Source organism: Dioscorea cayenensis, chromosome 4, assembly GCF_009730915.1.
Source record: "Dioscorea cayenensis subsp. rotundata cultivar TDr96_F1 chromosome 4, TDr96_F1_v2_PseudoChromosome.rev07_lg8_w22 25.fasta, whole genome shotgun sequence".
NCBI classification, from domain to species: Eukaryota; Viridiplantae; Streptophyta; class Magnoliopsida; order Dioscoreales; family Dioscoreaceae; genus Dioscorea; species Dioscorea cayenensis.
Genome location: NC_052474.1, coordinates 21,830,947 through 21,845,153, shown reverse-complemented (window position 1 = coordinate 21,845,153; position 14,207 = coordinate 21,830,947). Strand labels below are relative to the sequence as shown.

The 14,207-nt window shown below is 32.6% G+C and overlaps 1 protein-coding gene across 1 annotated transcript; it reads left to right on the top strand.

Annotated features, from left to right (window-relative positions):
- Positions 1–1,518: 1,518 nt before the first annotated feature.
- LOC120259438 (fimbrin-2-like) lies at positions 1,519–11,718 on the top strand. Its single transcript, XM_039267038.1, has 14 exons — positions 1,519–1,730; positions 1,809–1,982; positions 2,057–2,283; positions 2,371–2,542; positions 3,706–3,744; positions 3,968–4,036; positions 4,165–4,281; positions 4,924–5,138; positions 6,282–6,437; positions 6,554–6,753; positions 6,947–7,104; positions 10,173–10,269; positions 11,051–11,142; positions 11,256–11,718. Exons 1-14 carry the CDS (start codon positions 1,644–1,646, stop codon positions 11,436–11,438), a joined length of 1,986 nt encoding a protein of 661 aa, XP_039122972.1. The 5' UTR covers positions 1,519–1,643; the 3' UTR covers positions 11,439–11,718.
- The last annotated feature ends 2,489 nt before the right edge of the window (positions 11,719–14,207 follow it).

Genomic DNA, 14,207 nt, shown 5'->3' with positions numbered 1-14,207 from the left:
CCTACCTTTCTTAACAGTCTAACCGCTCATAATGGAAAAAAATGAAAGTGATTTATTTAATTTTTTTTAAAAAAATAGATATGGAATGTCTCATAAAAAATAGAATAACACACACATATGTATATATTTTCTCTCTTGAGTTCTCATGTACAATTTTAATGTGTATTTGTTTTTTTTATAATGTGTATTTGTTCTCATGTGTAGTCTAAATAAAAATTCTCTCACGCTCTCTTTTTTCTCTGTATACATATATATTTGACAAATGTGGATAAGCAATGTGTTTTTTTTTGGGAAAGAGGAGCGGGGCGAACCCACTAGAAGATAAGCAATGTGTTAAAAACAAGTACAAACAAGAGGCTGAGCTCTATAACATATGCACCCTCCTCCGTCTTTGAGTGTTGAAATTAAAACCAACTTTTTCAGTAAAACAAACACTCTATATATGAGATTAAATGCAAATAAACTAAATGAGTGTTGAAATTAAAACCCACTTTTTTCAGTATTATAAACACTATACAAAGAGGATTCAATGCAAATAGATTAAATGTTCATTTATGGTTATTTGTTATAGTTTGGTTTGAGAATCCTGTTTAAAAGGAAAGGAAAAGGCAAGAGCACAAGAAGCAAGTCAATGTCCACCAGAAGGTTGGTAAGAGTGAAGCAGATGGTGGCCCAAGTCCAGTTTGGTCCATGTGACACCACCTCTTTTTGCCATTCTATTAGATCCTCTTCAAATGCAATAAAAAAGAGTGTCATTGTCCCATTAATCCCATCATTAGCTCCAAAGCAATTAAGCATGCCTTGTCCTCTCTAATACAAAAAAAAAAAAATCTTAATTAACATTTTCCTTCTTTTTCTTTAATGTAATTAAGCATGAATTGTGTCCTTTGCTTCAAATTTTAATTAACAACTAATATTTAATGTGTGTGTATATGTGTATATATAATTTGTTATTATTTTTTTTTTATTTTAGGACATTTTTAAGTGATATACACAAAAAAAAGTTATATTTTATATATGGAAGAGTTTTCTTTTTCCTATATATCTCTCTCTCAAAAAATCACCTAATTGCAAGTGTACTTTTCTAGAAAACTAAATATCATATATATTTCTTTAAATTCGATTTAATCATTATTAAAAGTTTTTAAGAATTAAACATAACTAATAAAACCAGTTTTATTTAAGAATAAACATATATAAGTCATTTAGTTATACTTAAAGGAACATACTTAATTACGCTAATTTTCAGGGTTATACAGGAAAAAAAACTCTACTGAAAACCTGAAAGTTTTGAAAATCAGGGAGTGAAAAAATATTTTGAATTTTCCAGGGGGAAATTAGCAAAAAAAAAAAACTCATTCAAACAAAGCAAGCCTTTTAAACGGTGCGATGATGATGATTATGATGATGAAATCGTATCTTGATGAAACGGAAAACAAAGTCCTAATTTTGAATCTCAACGAAATCCGTTGGCGCTTTCCGTCGAAAACTCACGCTTTTCTCTCTTTTCTTAGTACTACTACTACTACTCCTCCTCCTTCTCCTCATCAGCACTGTGCCCCAGCCCCAGCTCACCATCCCATCATCACACCACCTCCTTCTCCTCCTCCTCTTCCTCTCCGCCGCCTCCAAGAACCTCGGCAATGGCGGGCTTCGTTGGGGTCCTCGTCTCAGATCCATGGCTCCAGAACCAGTTCACCCAGGTCGAGCTTCGCTCTCTCAAAGCTCAGGTAAGCATTGCATCTTCTTTTGATCGCAATGGCGGTGGTAATGGCGGTGAATCCTTACTGGGGGTTATCTTTTTGTAGTTCTTGGCTATGAAGGATGATGGTGGTGGTGGTTTGAAGATTGGTGACCTAGCTGGGAAGATGTCGAAGATGAAGATCGGGGGTGATGGGATCAGTGAGGGAGAGAGGGATTTGTTTGTGAAGAGATCGTATGAGAATCTTGATAGCGAAGTGGATTTTGAGCTGTTCTTGAGGGTATTGATGTTTTAGATTGGGTTTGGTTTTGGTTTTTGATTGGTTTTTTGATGTTTTTGTTTGGTTTTTGGAAGGTTTATTTGAAGACGCAAGGGCAAGCTGGGGCGAAGAACTCGTCTTCGGCTTTCTTGAAGGCTGCCACTACTACTTTGCTTCATACTATCAGTGAATCTGAGAAGGCTTCTTATGTCTCGCATATTAATAATTATCTAGGAGAGGATGTGTTTTTGAAGAGATATCTCCCTATTGATCCGCTCACTGATGATCTGTTTGAGATCTCCAAGGATGGAGTGCTTCTGTGGTGATGTTTCTTTTCATTTTTGCTTGCATTTGTGTGTTGAATGGATAGAGATGAAGTGCTTGAAGTTGGTTTTGGTTGTTTGTTTAGCAAGCTTATCAATCTGGCTGTGCCCGGGACTATTGATGAGCGCACGATTAATACGAAGAAAATGTTGAATCCTTGGGAGAAGAATGAGAATCATACCCTTTGCCTCAACTCTGCCAAGGCCATTGGATGTACTGTCGTCAACATTGGGACTCAGGATCTCGCTGAAGGGAGAGTGAGTGAATCTTTTATACTCTTTATTGGTGATATTTAACTCGATTCTTTTATTCCCTGAGGCCGTGAGAATTTGGAAGGAGCCTTTTCTGTTGATGTGGATGGAAGTGAAAGTGACAGTCCAGATGGTTTCTCATTGAAGCTGCATATAAGAGAAATAAGAATATGCTTCTTTCTTTCCTCTGACATTCTATGCATAAATTTTTTGTTTTTGTTTTTGTTTTTGGTGATCTAAAATGCACAAATCACTTTTACTGGCATAGGTAAATTTTGCCATATCCATTTTCTTTTTTCTGATTTTAAACTTGCTTTGAACGTTATTGCTGTGGAGCATATATAAACAAAAATGTAGACTTAGTTAAACCTTTTGGCATTGATTTTGACAGAATTTTTCACACGATGGACTAGGTATGTTCTTATGTACAACATACACATTTTCTAATTGAATGTGTGTGTTGTTGTTCACTGCTAACTTTTAGTAGTTGGGCATCATGGAATGCTGAGGTATACTAGTTGAAAATAACAAACTATTGTAGAATTTTATATTGGTATATTACTATATGAGGATCACAATCATTTGTGCATTGAACTCTAGACAAACTAGATACCATGTACACAATCTGTAGTTCAAGACAGTATTCCGGAATAACATAAAGTGCATCCAGAAAGGTTTCTCCGTCCTCTTGATCTTTAGGAGGAATATTAGCCATTTTTGTATTATTTAATGTTAATACTCTTTGCTGGAAACATAAAGTGCATCCAGATGGTATTTCATTAATCGTCGTGGCATGAACTAAATTCGTCAAACTAGTAACACTCTTTGCTGGAAACTATATATCATGGTGATTTTGAATGATGTATTGTTGATAAAATTCCGTTTTTTTACATTGATCACTTCAGGTCTCTGGTGCTTCCTATTTATTTATCATTATTATTATTATTATTATTATTATTATTTATTTATTTTCTATGCTGTTTAATTTCATGCTGCAACCTGTTCTCTGTGTTTGAGGAATACAAAACTAATTGTAGCTTAATGTTGTCCTTAAATTGATACACTAGTTTATTTTCCCTATGATTTTTTCCTATTGCTTGAACTGTTGACTTTCATTGTCACTTACTCTATTGTGGAACACTAATAGTTGTTGTCTTTTGTTCTTTCAGCCTCACCTAGTCCTTGGCATCATATCTCAAATTATCAAGGTATACGCGTATGGTGACTTTGGAACAATTTTTTTATTTTATTTTTTTGTGGTTACCATATAGTATTTGTAAAGATGATAGGAAATATTTGGGATTCAGCATTCTAGATGATGATAAAACATCTCTGGGGTATCCTGATTATATGCTTGTTACTCATCATGTTTGCTACTGTTTTATTAATGAAGAAACTATTAACAAACACTCATGGTCTTGCTATCATCAGATTCAACTTCTGGCAGATGTTAACCTTAGTAGAACGCCCCAGTTGGTCGAGTTAGTTGATGATAGTAAGGTGGGCTATCATCTCCTCTGTTGTAACATGTAGCTTCAAAATTTTGTCACTATTCCATTGGTTTGTGGTGCTGAAGTCTTATCATCATGTCCTTTATACATTAGTATTTAAATTTCTTAGACCTACAGGATATAGAGGAGCTGATGAGCCTGTCACCAGAAAAGATTTTACTCAGATGGATGAATTTTCAACTTAAAAAAGGGGGTTTCAAGAGGCTTATAACAAACTTCTCATCGGACGTGAAGGTTGGTCAATTCAATATCTGCAAAGCTAGGGATTCTTGTTATTTTATCTTTACATTACCTTCATTCTAATGCATAATTCCTTTTTCTGCACAGACCAGTGTGCATGTGCGCATGTATTTTGTAAGTCTTTTTTGTGGAGTAATTTTGAGAGAGACAGCTTTATCCTTGACAGTTTTCTTTATCTGGTTTCCATCCAATTGTTCATAATCATACGGTTGTATTTGCCGATCAGCTTCCTACATGAAGTTTTGTTAAAACCACATAATGTGGCATCTTGATAGTTTTAGTCTTCTTTTTTGCCATCATAATTTATCTGATATATTTCCATTATTAAAAAAAAAAAATATAAGGTGGCAGTCTCAGCAAAAATAAGCCTGAACGTTGGTTCATTTTTAACCTTGTTGGTTCACGGATGTGATGAATATTTATTAGTTCAAAGCATCTTGCTTCTACTATGGCAGTGGCTTTTGTCTTTTATAAATGATCTCAGCTCTACCTTGTGATGAAATCATTTTCTTCTCATGCTTCTCAGTCCATAAGCAAGACAGACTTATAGATTGATAAACAGAAATATGAAAATTGATTGTGAAAATTCAATTGATTGTGGTAATCATGGTTTTTCTCTTTGCGTTTTTTTCCCAGGATGCTGAAGCCTATACTTGTCTACTAAATGTTTTGGCCCCAGAACACAGTAATAAATCTTCCAGCATGACAGTGAAAAGTGCTCTAGAAAGAGCCAAATTAGTACTTGAGCATGCTGACAGAATGGGTTGTAAAAGATACTTGACCCCAAAAGATATTGTGGAAGGCTCACCAAATCTAAACCTTGCATTTGTTGCTCATATTTTCCAGAAACGGTAAGGACGATCTGTTTAGTCCATTTACTGAATGATATTTAACTACTTAAGTATTAGGTACTCAACATAACTTGCCTAGATAAATGGCGAAATGGGTTGGTAGATCTTATGCTTTCAAGCTTTCAACACATAAATTAGTCCTGCTATCTGCATAGAGAATTATATTTCATTGTTTCTCTCAATTTATTTTTTCATTATAGAGCATTTAATATTTCCTCTGTGGAAAGTTTCTCTTAGTGACCGAGTAGGCTGACTTTTTATTACCAACGTGGGTTACAGACTTTGCGCATTTTGATAATGAATGACTTGATGATATATAGGTAATAAAAGCAGTAATATGATGAGGCCTTTGTAAGACTTGAGATGGAGATGGGTACAAAAGTGCGACAGCTTTAAAACCCTAATAGATTCTCATTGGTCTTGACACTCTTATTACCCTTCAAAGGTACACAAACACATAACTATAAGCTCAAAAATTCCTAGAGCTGTAGGAAATCCACCGCTGTTGGGCCACCCCAGGAATCCCATGTTAGATTTGGGTTATTTGGTTGCTCTTTTATAAGTATGAGATCTACCTCTTTTATGTACTAAACGTGTAATTTTACTCTATTTGTCTTGTATACTTAATGACCATTTATATATACCAGATAAATCTATCATGCTATTCCCATGAGCATTGATGCATTTGTATTTCTTCTCTTTCAATGAAAACAGAATTAGAGCTAGATCTTTAAAACCTATACATTTGACTCAGGGGCAAGCATTTTATTTTGTTTTTCGGAAGTATTATCATATACGCTTGGACACTCGAAGATTTGGTAGGATATTTTGACTATTATTGCTTTGGCGCCATTGAATGCCTCTCTTTAATGATCCATCTGCTAATTGTGAGATCATGTTCTTGGATGAAAATTTGTCACTCATCAAGTATCTAAAAGTTGTTCCTTGTATTACAACTGTAAACTATACAAGTACATTCATTTGTTGCATGCCTAGTCTAATCTGTATTTGGTTTGTTAAGGAATTTTCTTTTTATTTAATCTGAGTCAAACCAAAAAAGGTCATTAAAGTTTGATGTTACTATGACAATTACAGTCAATTGCTTTGTGGCTTTGCTAAACTTATGTTATTCTTTGTATGTAGGAATGGGTTATCTTCACAGATGAAGCAAATATCATTTCTAGAATCAATGCCAGATGATGCACAAATTTCCAGAGAAGAAAGATCATTTCGATTATGGATCAACAGTCTTGGCATTTCAACTTATATAAATAATGTGTTTGAAGATCTTCGAGATGGGTAAATTATCTCTATCTTGTATTTTGTACTTGTGATTTTCTTGAGCTAAGTACAAAGAACATTCTAGTTGGCAGAATCATCTGGCCATGCTTATTCATCATTGTATATCTTTGCAGATGGGTCCTTCTGGAGGCCATTGACAAAGCCTCACCGGGGGTAGTCTGTTGGAAGTTTGCTAATAAACCTCCTATCAAAATGCCATTCAAGAAAGTGGAAAATTGTAATCAAGTTATAAGAATAGGGAAGCAGTTAAAATTTTCGCTTGTTAATGTTGCGGGGAATGATATTGTTCAAGGAAACAAGAAATTAATATTAGGTAAGTTTCCATTCCTCCGCTCAAAATTTTATACTAGCACCTTAATGTGATCGGACTGCACCTAAAAAATATAAAATAAGAACTTGGTTTTTAAAACTAGATTGATTGTTCAAACTTCCATTGGCAGTGATATTTTACAGCAACATATGCCTCTAATTTTAAATTTTCTTCTGACTCATATATCTCCCTTCAGCTTTTTTGTGGCAATTAATGCGGTACAACATCCTCCAACTTTTGAAGAACTTGAAATGCCATTCTCATGGAAAAGAGATTACAGATGCAGATATATTGAAGTGGGCAAATTGCAAGGTTAAAGATTCGGGAAGGCACTCTCGAATGGAAAGTTTCAAGGTATTATACATTTCTGATTTGTGCAAATTCCATATAGAATTTCTCCCATCAAAATTTTAATGTCAATTAGAAAAGTAAAAATTTAATATTAAGTTTTTAATTTTTATGAGTATTAATTTAGTCAAAATTCAGTCAAACTTGTTAGAACTTTTCTCTTCAAAATAATTTCCGTTCAGTCTTAAGTCCATTATCCTAGCCCTAGACGATAACACCCTAAAAGAACTTGAGCAAAAGCTTAGTTTCTAGAGAATTATGGTGTATGAGTTGCACTCACTAAATCACTATGGATAAGCTCAAGGGTATTGAAGATCTAGTGTGAGATTTATTAAATGGAACATTGTATGTGTTCTCATGTTGACAGTAGTCACATTCATGATCCTTTGGTTAGAACAATGAAGTGTGCAGCTCATAGACAAGATTTTTAGGAACAATCAACTTTAATTTCTCCATACTAAGATTTCCAAATCTAATATGTCAAAAAGAAGCTTTATCATTAGTAGACACTTATAGCATAATTTTATATGCGCACCTCATATGTATTATTTGAGTCTTATTTATGGTTGGTAATTTTTATGGATGTGATGAGTACCTGGGCTACTTGAACTCTAATAGGTCCTGTTTGACAAACCTATTAGAATCTCAAAGTTAAAATTAAAATTAGAGCAGATTTTGGGACGCATTTAGGATTTGACCTTGGGTACCTGAAACCCAAACCTGCATATATATATATATAGCAATTATTTAAGCATTCCATATATATACCTGGGCTACCTGAACTCTAATAGGTCCCGTTTGACAAACCTATTAGAATCTCAAAGTTAAAATTAAAATTAGAGCGGATTTTGGGATGTGTTTAGGATTTGACCTTGGGTACCTGAATTCCAAACCTGCATATATATATATATAGCAATTATTTACGTATTCCATATATATACCACTATATATATATGTATCAATGTATGTGCATGTTTATATAATACATCTATCTATATATAGAATATTTAATTAAGTACTATTATTATTTGAAAATCTTTAGCTGCGTTACTTCAATATAAATACTTGCTTTCTTGTAATCTGTATATTATTATTTCAAATATGTGTTTGTAGAAATTTTCTCATATTCAACCCAAACTTTAAAAAAAGCAATTATATTTAATTTTCTTCTATTATTGCGGAGTGTGGGGTTTGAAATCTTGAATATTTGAGGTAGTTTTTTGTTTCTCATTTTTTTATTAGTCTATATGTGTACAATATTTGTTTGAATATTATAGTTTGTACTAATTAGTTGACAATATTTACTAGTTTCGAAACACCATCTTCGTCTCACCCTCTCCAGTTCAGAATGAGGTCTCTGTGCCTCAGGCTCCATTCGTCCCTCCACCTGGTCAGCGAACCACCAGTTTAGGGAAGAACTAAGGCATTGAAAGACCTTCCCCTAATGCTTCCCTTGCCGTGTATTTTATAATCATGACTTGTAGAGTTTTAGGAATTCATATTGATTTTGTTCGATAATTTGATTTATATAAATGCATTGCATTATGTATTTTTTATATTAAAAAATATTCAGTAATTTATAACTCTTTTATTTAGTGAAGAAATTTTGTTTAAATTTTTTTTTTTTAAATTTTAAGATTGATATACTAAAATTTGCTAAGGTTATAACGATGATTATTTAAAATAAACTAGTGTTAATTTTGGAAAGAAATATGATTAAGTTTTTTCTGCTTTACATATTAAATGGAAACCGGTTTAGTAGGTTTGTGACGGGTTTCATATTCGATGGGTTTAAAATTTAAATAAAAGTAATAAATTGGTTTGGGATGGATTTGGATTTGGGAATTGTATTTTTCATTATTCTCGCGATTTTGTCATCCTGGTCTTATTTAATCTAAAAAGTCAAAGCTAATAAGATGCGAGACTCAAAACTTATATTATTTTAGATCCTTATTTATTAAATAAATTTTTTGTAGGACTATTTATTATTCTAATATACTTCTTTGTACATGTTAGTTTATTTTTATTAACTACATTGTAAACTAATCAAATAATAAGCTCAAGTTGATAGGATGAAAGATTTAGGTTCATACAATTAAATTCATATTTAATAAATTAATTGATGTAGGGTTATTGGTTAGTGCACCAGAGCTAGTGCTAGAAGTTTAGAGAACAAAGAGATCATTTACACTTTTATTAGTGTGGACGACATATGCTTGTAACTTGGAGACGTTCTTCAAAAACTTCACATCTTTTGGACCAAAGACAACTTAATGGCCCATGTTGATGGCATTTACCACTGATAAGATATTCTTTTTCATACTTAGCACATTAAGAACACTTTGGTGAGTGATAGGCTCCTTATGCTTCCCTTTGAAGATGATTGTGTCTTCCTTTTTCAGCGGATGGATAGTGTTGTGGGTAGTGACAATTGTTTCATTGTCTTCATACCCTTGAAGACTAGCAAACTTTGTTTTGACACCGGTGAAGTGGTGAACCACAACCAGAATCGATAATACAATTATTATAAAAATTGGCTGAGGCCAATGCATATGTAGCCGTAAAGGCATTGCCCTAGCGCTCCTACTCGTTACCTTCTTTCTTCACAATGTTTGCACATTTCATCTTCATCCTATAATATTTTTTAATACGCTCATATTTTTGACACCTATAACTTCTGCCGTGCTTCATTAGAAGACTTTCCATTTTCTTTCCTTGCATCATTCTGTTTTACATATTTCTTGCTGCTTAGGAAAAAAAAACGCCTCTCTTATATTAGAAAAGATAGAACTTTGGCTATTTCCTGAGCAAAAGACCCTTCAAAAGCAAACAGATTCTCATGCTTCACAATAGATGGCTGATTGGCTCACCTTCGCACCAAGGAAACAATTAGGGAAACTAAAGGTTACAATGCAGGAAAACAACAATAATAATTAAAAAGAGCGGTTTAAATTTTAACACAGATCTGCTATCTTATCATGATCTGACTCCCTCTTACGTGTGCTTAAATCTTTACAAAAAATTTCAACTTTTAGCTTGGAGGGTGATTGTTGATGGTCTTTCTGAAACTGCAGGACAAAAAGCTTTCCAATGGCATTTTCTTCCTGGAGTTGCTTACTGCAGTGGAGCCTCAAGTTGTGAATTGGAGTCTTGTGACTAGAGGAGACAGTGGTAAGCTATGTAAAATTCAGACAGAGACAGTCCTTTATTTATTTCTTTTGCTTTCTGGTTGATGGCCATCTCCTATTATTATTATTATTATTCAGCATAGAAATTTAATATGATTTATATGAAGGTCAACCATATAGTCACATTGGAATCAATAGATAGTTCTGACAATCTGTTACATTTGGTTACATGCTTTCTGAGATCTGCACACATTGATTATGCTTTTGAGATGCAGTAACAATACTACTGTTGTGTTTGGCTGCTAAAAGGTGATTCCCCTCTGTGGCTTAAAATATGCTAAATCTTGCCATAATAGAAACTTGGAAGTTCATCATAATAATATAAATGAGGTGTTGATTAACTCATACATTATCTGGCCTATTACATAACACATTATCGTCTTGTAAGTTGCCATGCTGTGAGCTTCGAAGACTCATGGATGAATGACTGGTGCATTTCAGCAAAAGATTTGTTTTTGCAGATTGCCTTGCAAAAGGAAATATTAGATTATACAAATCCTCATGATGGGATGGAGTTATCCAGAAGAGTTGTACTTATTAAAACTTGGCTTCCTCTAATGCAGTTTTAGTTCTTGGTCTCTGCCAACAAGGTTTTCAGCCTCTCTTGAGGCACTCTTAGTGGTTCTACTGTAATTATCTTAGGGATCTTGAACTTTGGACATTGTCCACTGCTAACCGCTAAACTTTGAGTTTTACCAATGAGGCAAGTATGTCATTGAGAATTTTATGGTGTTACAAAATACCTATCTTTTGTTTTAATGCAGATGAAGAGAAAAGAATGAATGGCACTTACATTATCTCAGTAGCAAGGAAGCTTGGATGCTCAATTTTCTTGCTTCCAGAGGACATACTGGAGGTAAATCAATCAATGAATTATATTTATTTATTATTATTAAAAAAAAAAAAGTCTTTGAGTTCTTTGTATAGACTAATAAATTTGCATGCAAAAATGATGGCATATTTAACCAGGTGAATCAAAAGATGATGCTTACACTGACAGCAAGCATAATGTATTGGCATTTGAAGAGGCCAGTCGAAGACCGAGCAATGTCATCCGACAGCGAAAATGGGAGCTCATCTGAAACCGTCTCGAACTCAAACATCGATGATTCTGCATCCGAGTCATCCACGGATGATACAGTGAGCAGATAGTTGCAGATATCCCGGCAACTAAGATGATGCCACAATCTAATTGATCACCTCTGATGTATATTCTTTGACCATTTATTCCAGATGTTCAGAACCACTGTTGCTGCACATCAGTTATGCCCAAACCCAGAGTTAGTGGCAAAGCTATTTTGCTTGTACTATGTTGTATCAAGTCTGTTGTAATTGATGGGTGGATTATTTTTACTTGCTGCACTGCATTCTGATAATGTATTCTATGTACTAACCAAAACATTCTCTGATTTGTCACTAGTTTTCCTTGTCATTCCTGATCAGGCACTCTCTTCAAGATTATCAGGTATGGATTTCTTTTGTTCCCTTAATCGATTGCTTAAATCTTCAATATATATATATTGTACCGGTAATTTAGGAACGTATCTAGATTTAAAAATCTAGATTGTTTCACAACAACTATTAAATCATCATCTAATGGCGGTTGTTTTAATAATGAAATAGTAACCGTTAGATTGGTGATCTAACAGCTATATAAGGACGTCCTGAGATTCATTTTCTGGAGACTTTCTAGATAATTTTGGAAAACACTGTTCATCTCACCTTTTACTGTACACTATTTATAAGTATAGTGTTGTTGTTTATTAAATAGTACAGAATCGTTGGATTAAAATTCAACGGCCCATAGCAATGTTCATAGATTACGAATATGTGAACGTGCGTAGAGGATCGATGCTCTATATATGTATTGTTACCAAATAGTGAAGAGTTGTTTATATTGTGTTTGAGAATGCTTAGTAAGCATGCAGTTACTTGCAGTTTGTGCAGGACAGTCATGTGATGGCTGTGGCTTATATTCAGAGAGAAAATTCAAATGGATTTTTTTTAAATTAAAAAAAATATATATTTTCTTGGTATTTGGAGGTACTATGGTTTATTTTTAAATTTCTAATTTCATATTTTTATTATTTATAGTTTTAATATTTATTATTATTTACCGTTAATAGGATTTTGTTGATTGTATTTACAAATTGCAAATTATGGAATTGAGATAATATATTTGTGGACATTTTCTTGTGCATTCTATTAAACATGTAAATTAATATTGAAAATAATATATATTGATTTTAATTTAAAAAATTGAAATAAATAACCAGAATAATCTTTGCATAGTTGTTGCTAATGTCCTAATCATCCATATGACATGTGAGCATGCTAGATCCTATCCTCTATTATTGGAAAAAAAGAAATGTGATATTTGAACTAACTCATAAATCACTTACTAATATTAGTAAGCATCTTTAAATGGCGTGTCGCCCTGTGTTAACCAACTACACCACGCCACCCTCATTAAAAATCATATTATTATTATATAAATATTTTAAATTTTGTTTTAAAATTATAATTTAACCCTCAAAATGAACCTTAAATTTTAATTGCCATAATGATCCCTATATATGTTTGTGTATACCCTTGAAAATATCTATAATTTTTTTTTTACACAGGACGATAAACATCACGGTCTCCCCATTGGGGAAGTCAAGGACAGACGCCAGAGCATCGCTCCACAGCATCTTCACTCAACCTCCATGAAGCTCTTGGGGACCCGATACCACTAGGCTATTAGGCCGGTGGTTATCTATAATTTTTCTACTTGACCTCCCAATGCAATTGTAATTGTAAATGTTTTTATGTTTCTAAACTTTGTTTGCACAACCATGTTGACAAAATTCATATAAATTCATTAAAAAATATTGATATTTTTTTAATATTAAATTAGTCAACTGTGTTGACAATAAAATATTGGAAAGTAAATTTTTTTTTCCCTTTTGATACATATAAAAAATTAAGGATATTTTTCAGTGCATGTAATACCAAAAAAATAACAAATAAAAAAATAAATAATTGTTGTAATTGAGAAACATATTAATTTTATATAGTTTTGAAATGAAAGAACAGAAGATAAAAAAAAAAGTAGGGCATTTTGTTGTTGAATGATTGAATATTGCTGTCCTGGTCCCTGGTCCACTGCCAGTACATTTTGACAGGTGTGCTTTGTGGTGGTTATGAGTTAGGTCTCATTGTTTGGAATTCTTGTCCCACCCCCCCCCCTCCTTACCTTTCTTTATTATTATTATTATTATTATTATTATTATTATTATTAAGAAATAAGTTATATATATATATAATAATATAAACAATAATTTAAAAAAATATATTTTTAAATGTGTTTGAATTTGTAAAATTATAATGAGAATCATCTTCACAATAAAAAAATGGTATTTTTCTTCTTTATTAATTCAGGGTGAATGATCAATTTTATCTCACAGTAATGGATTTAAGTGCTTTTCTCACTTTATATAAAAAATATAATAAAAATTTTATTATATAAAATTAACCAAAAATTTCAAAAACTTCTTAAAATCTTTCAAATTTATTAAATCATAAAAAAATAAAAAATAATATAAATCCAAATGCTCCTCAAACTATTTAAAACTTTTATTTTTAATCCAAATTAAAGTAAAATTATAAATATCCCATGTATCTATCTTCTTAAGATATTGATAGCACGTATAAAAATATTTTAAAAATAAAGTCAAAAAAGCAAATGGAAAGAGAGAGGGAGACTATGGTTAGCATGGAAATATACAGGGAGTTTATAGTAATTTTCGCAAGATTAAACCAATCATGCCAAAGAGATAAATACTTAATTAAGACTGATTTACATTGTCAATGATATATTACCAACAAAATGAAGTTTTTAAATATATTAAATAAATAAAATAATAGGAATGTCATGTC

Excerpts from the sequence above, each read along its gene's own strand:
- LOC120259438 (XM_039267038.1), top strand. The coding sequence starts at position 1,644 with ATGGCGGGCTTCGTTGGGGTCCTCGTCTCAGATCCATGGCTCCAGAAC. Across the intron at positions 6,438-6,553 it reads TTTGAAGATCTTCGAGATGG|ATGGGTCCTTCTGGAGGCCA; the intron begins GTAAATTATCTC and ends ATATCTTTGCAG. Across the intron at positions 11,143-11,255 it reads TTCCAGAGGACATACTGGAG|GTGAATCAAAAGATGATGCT; the intron begins GTAAATCAATCA and ends ATATTTAACCAG.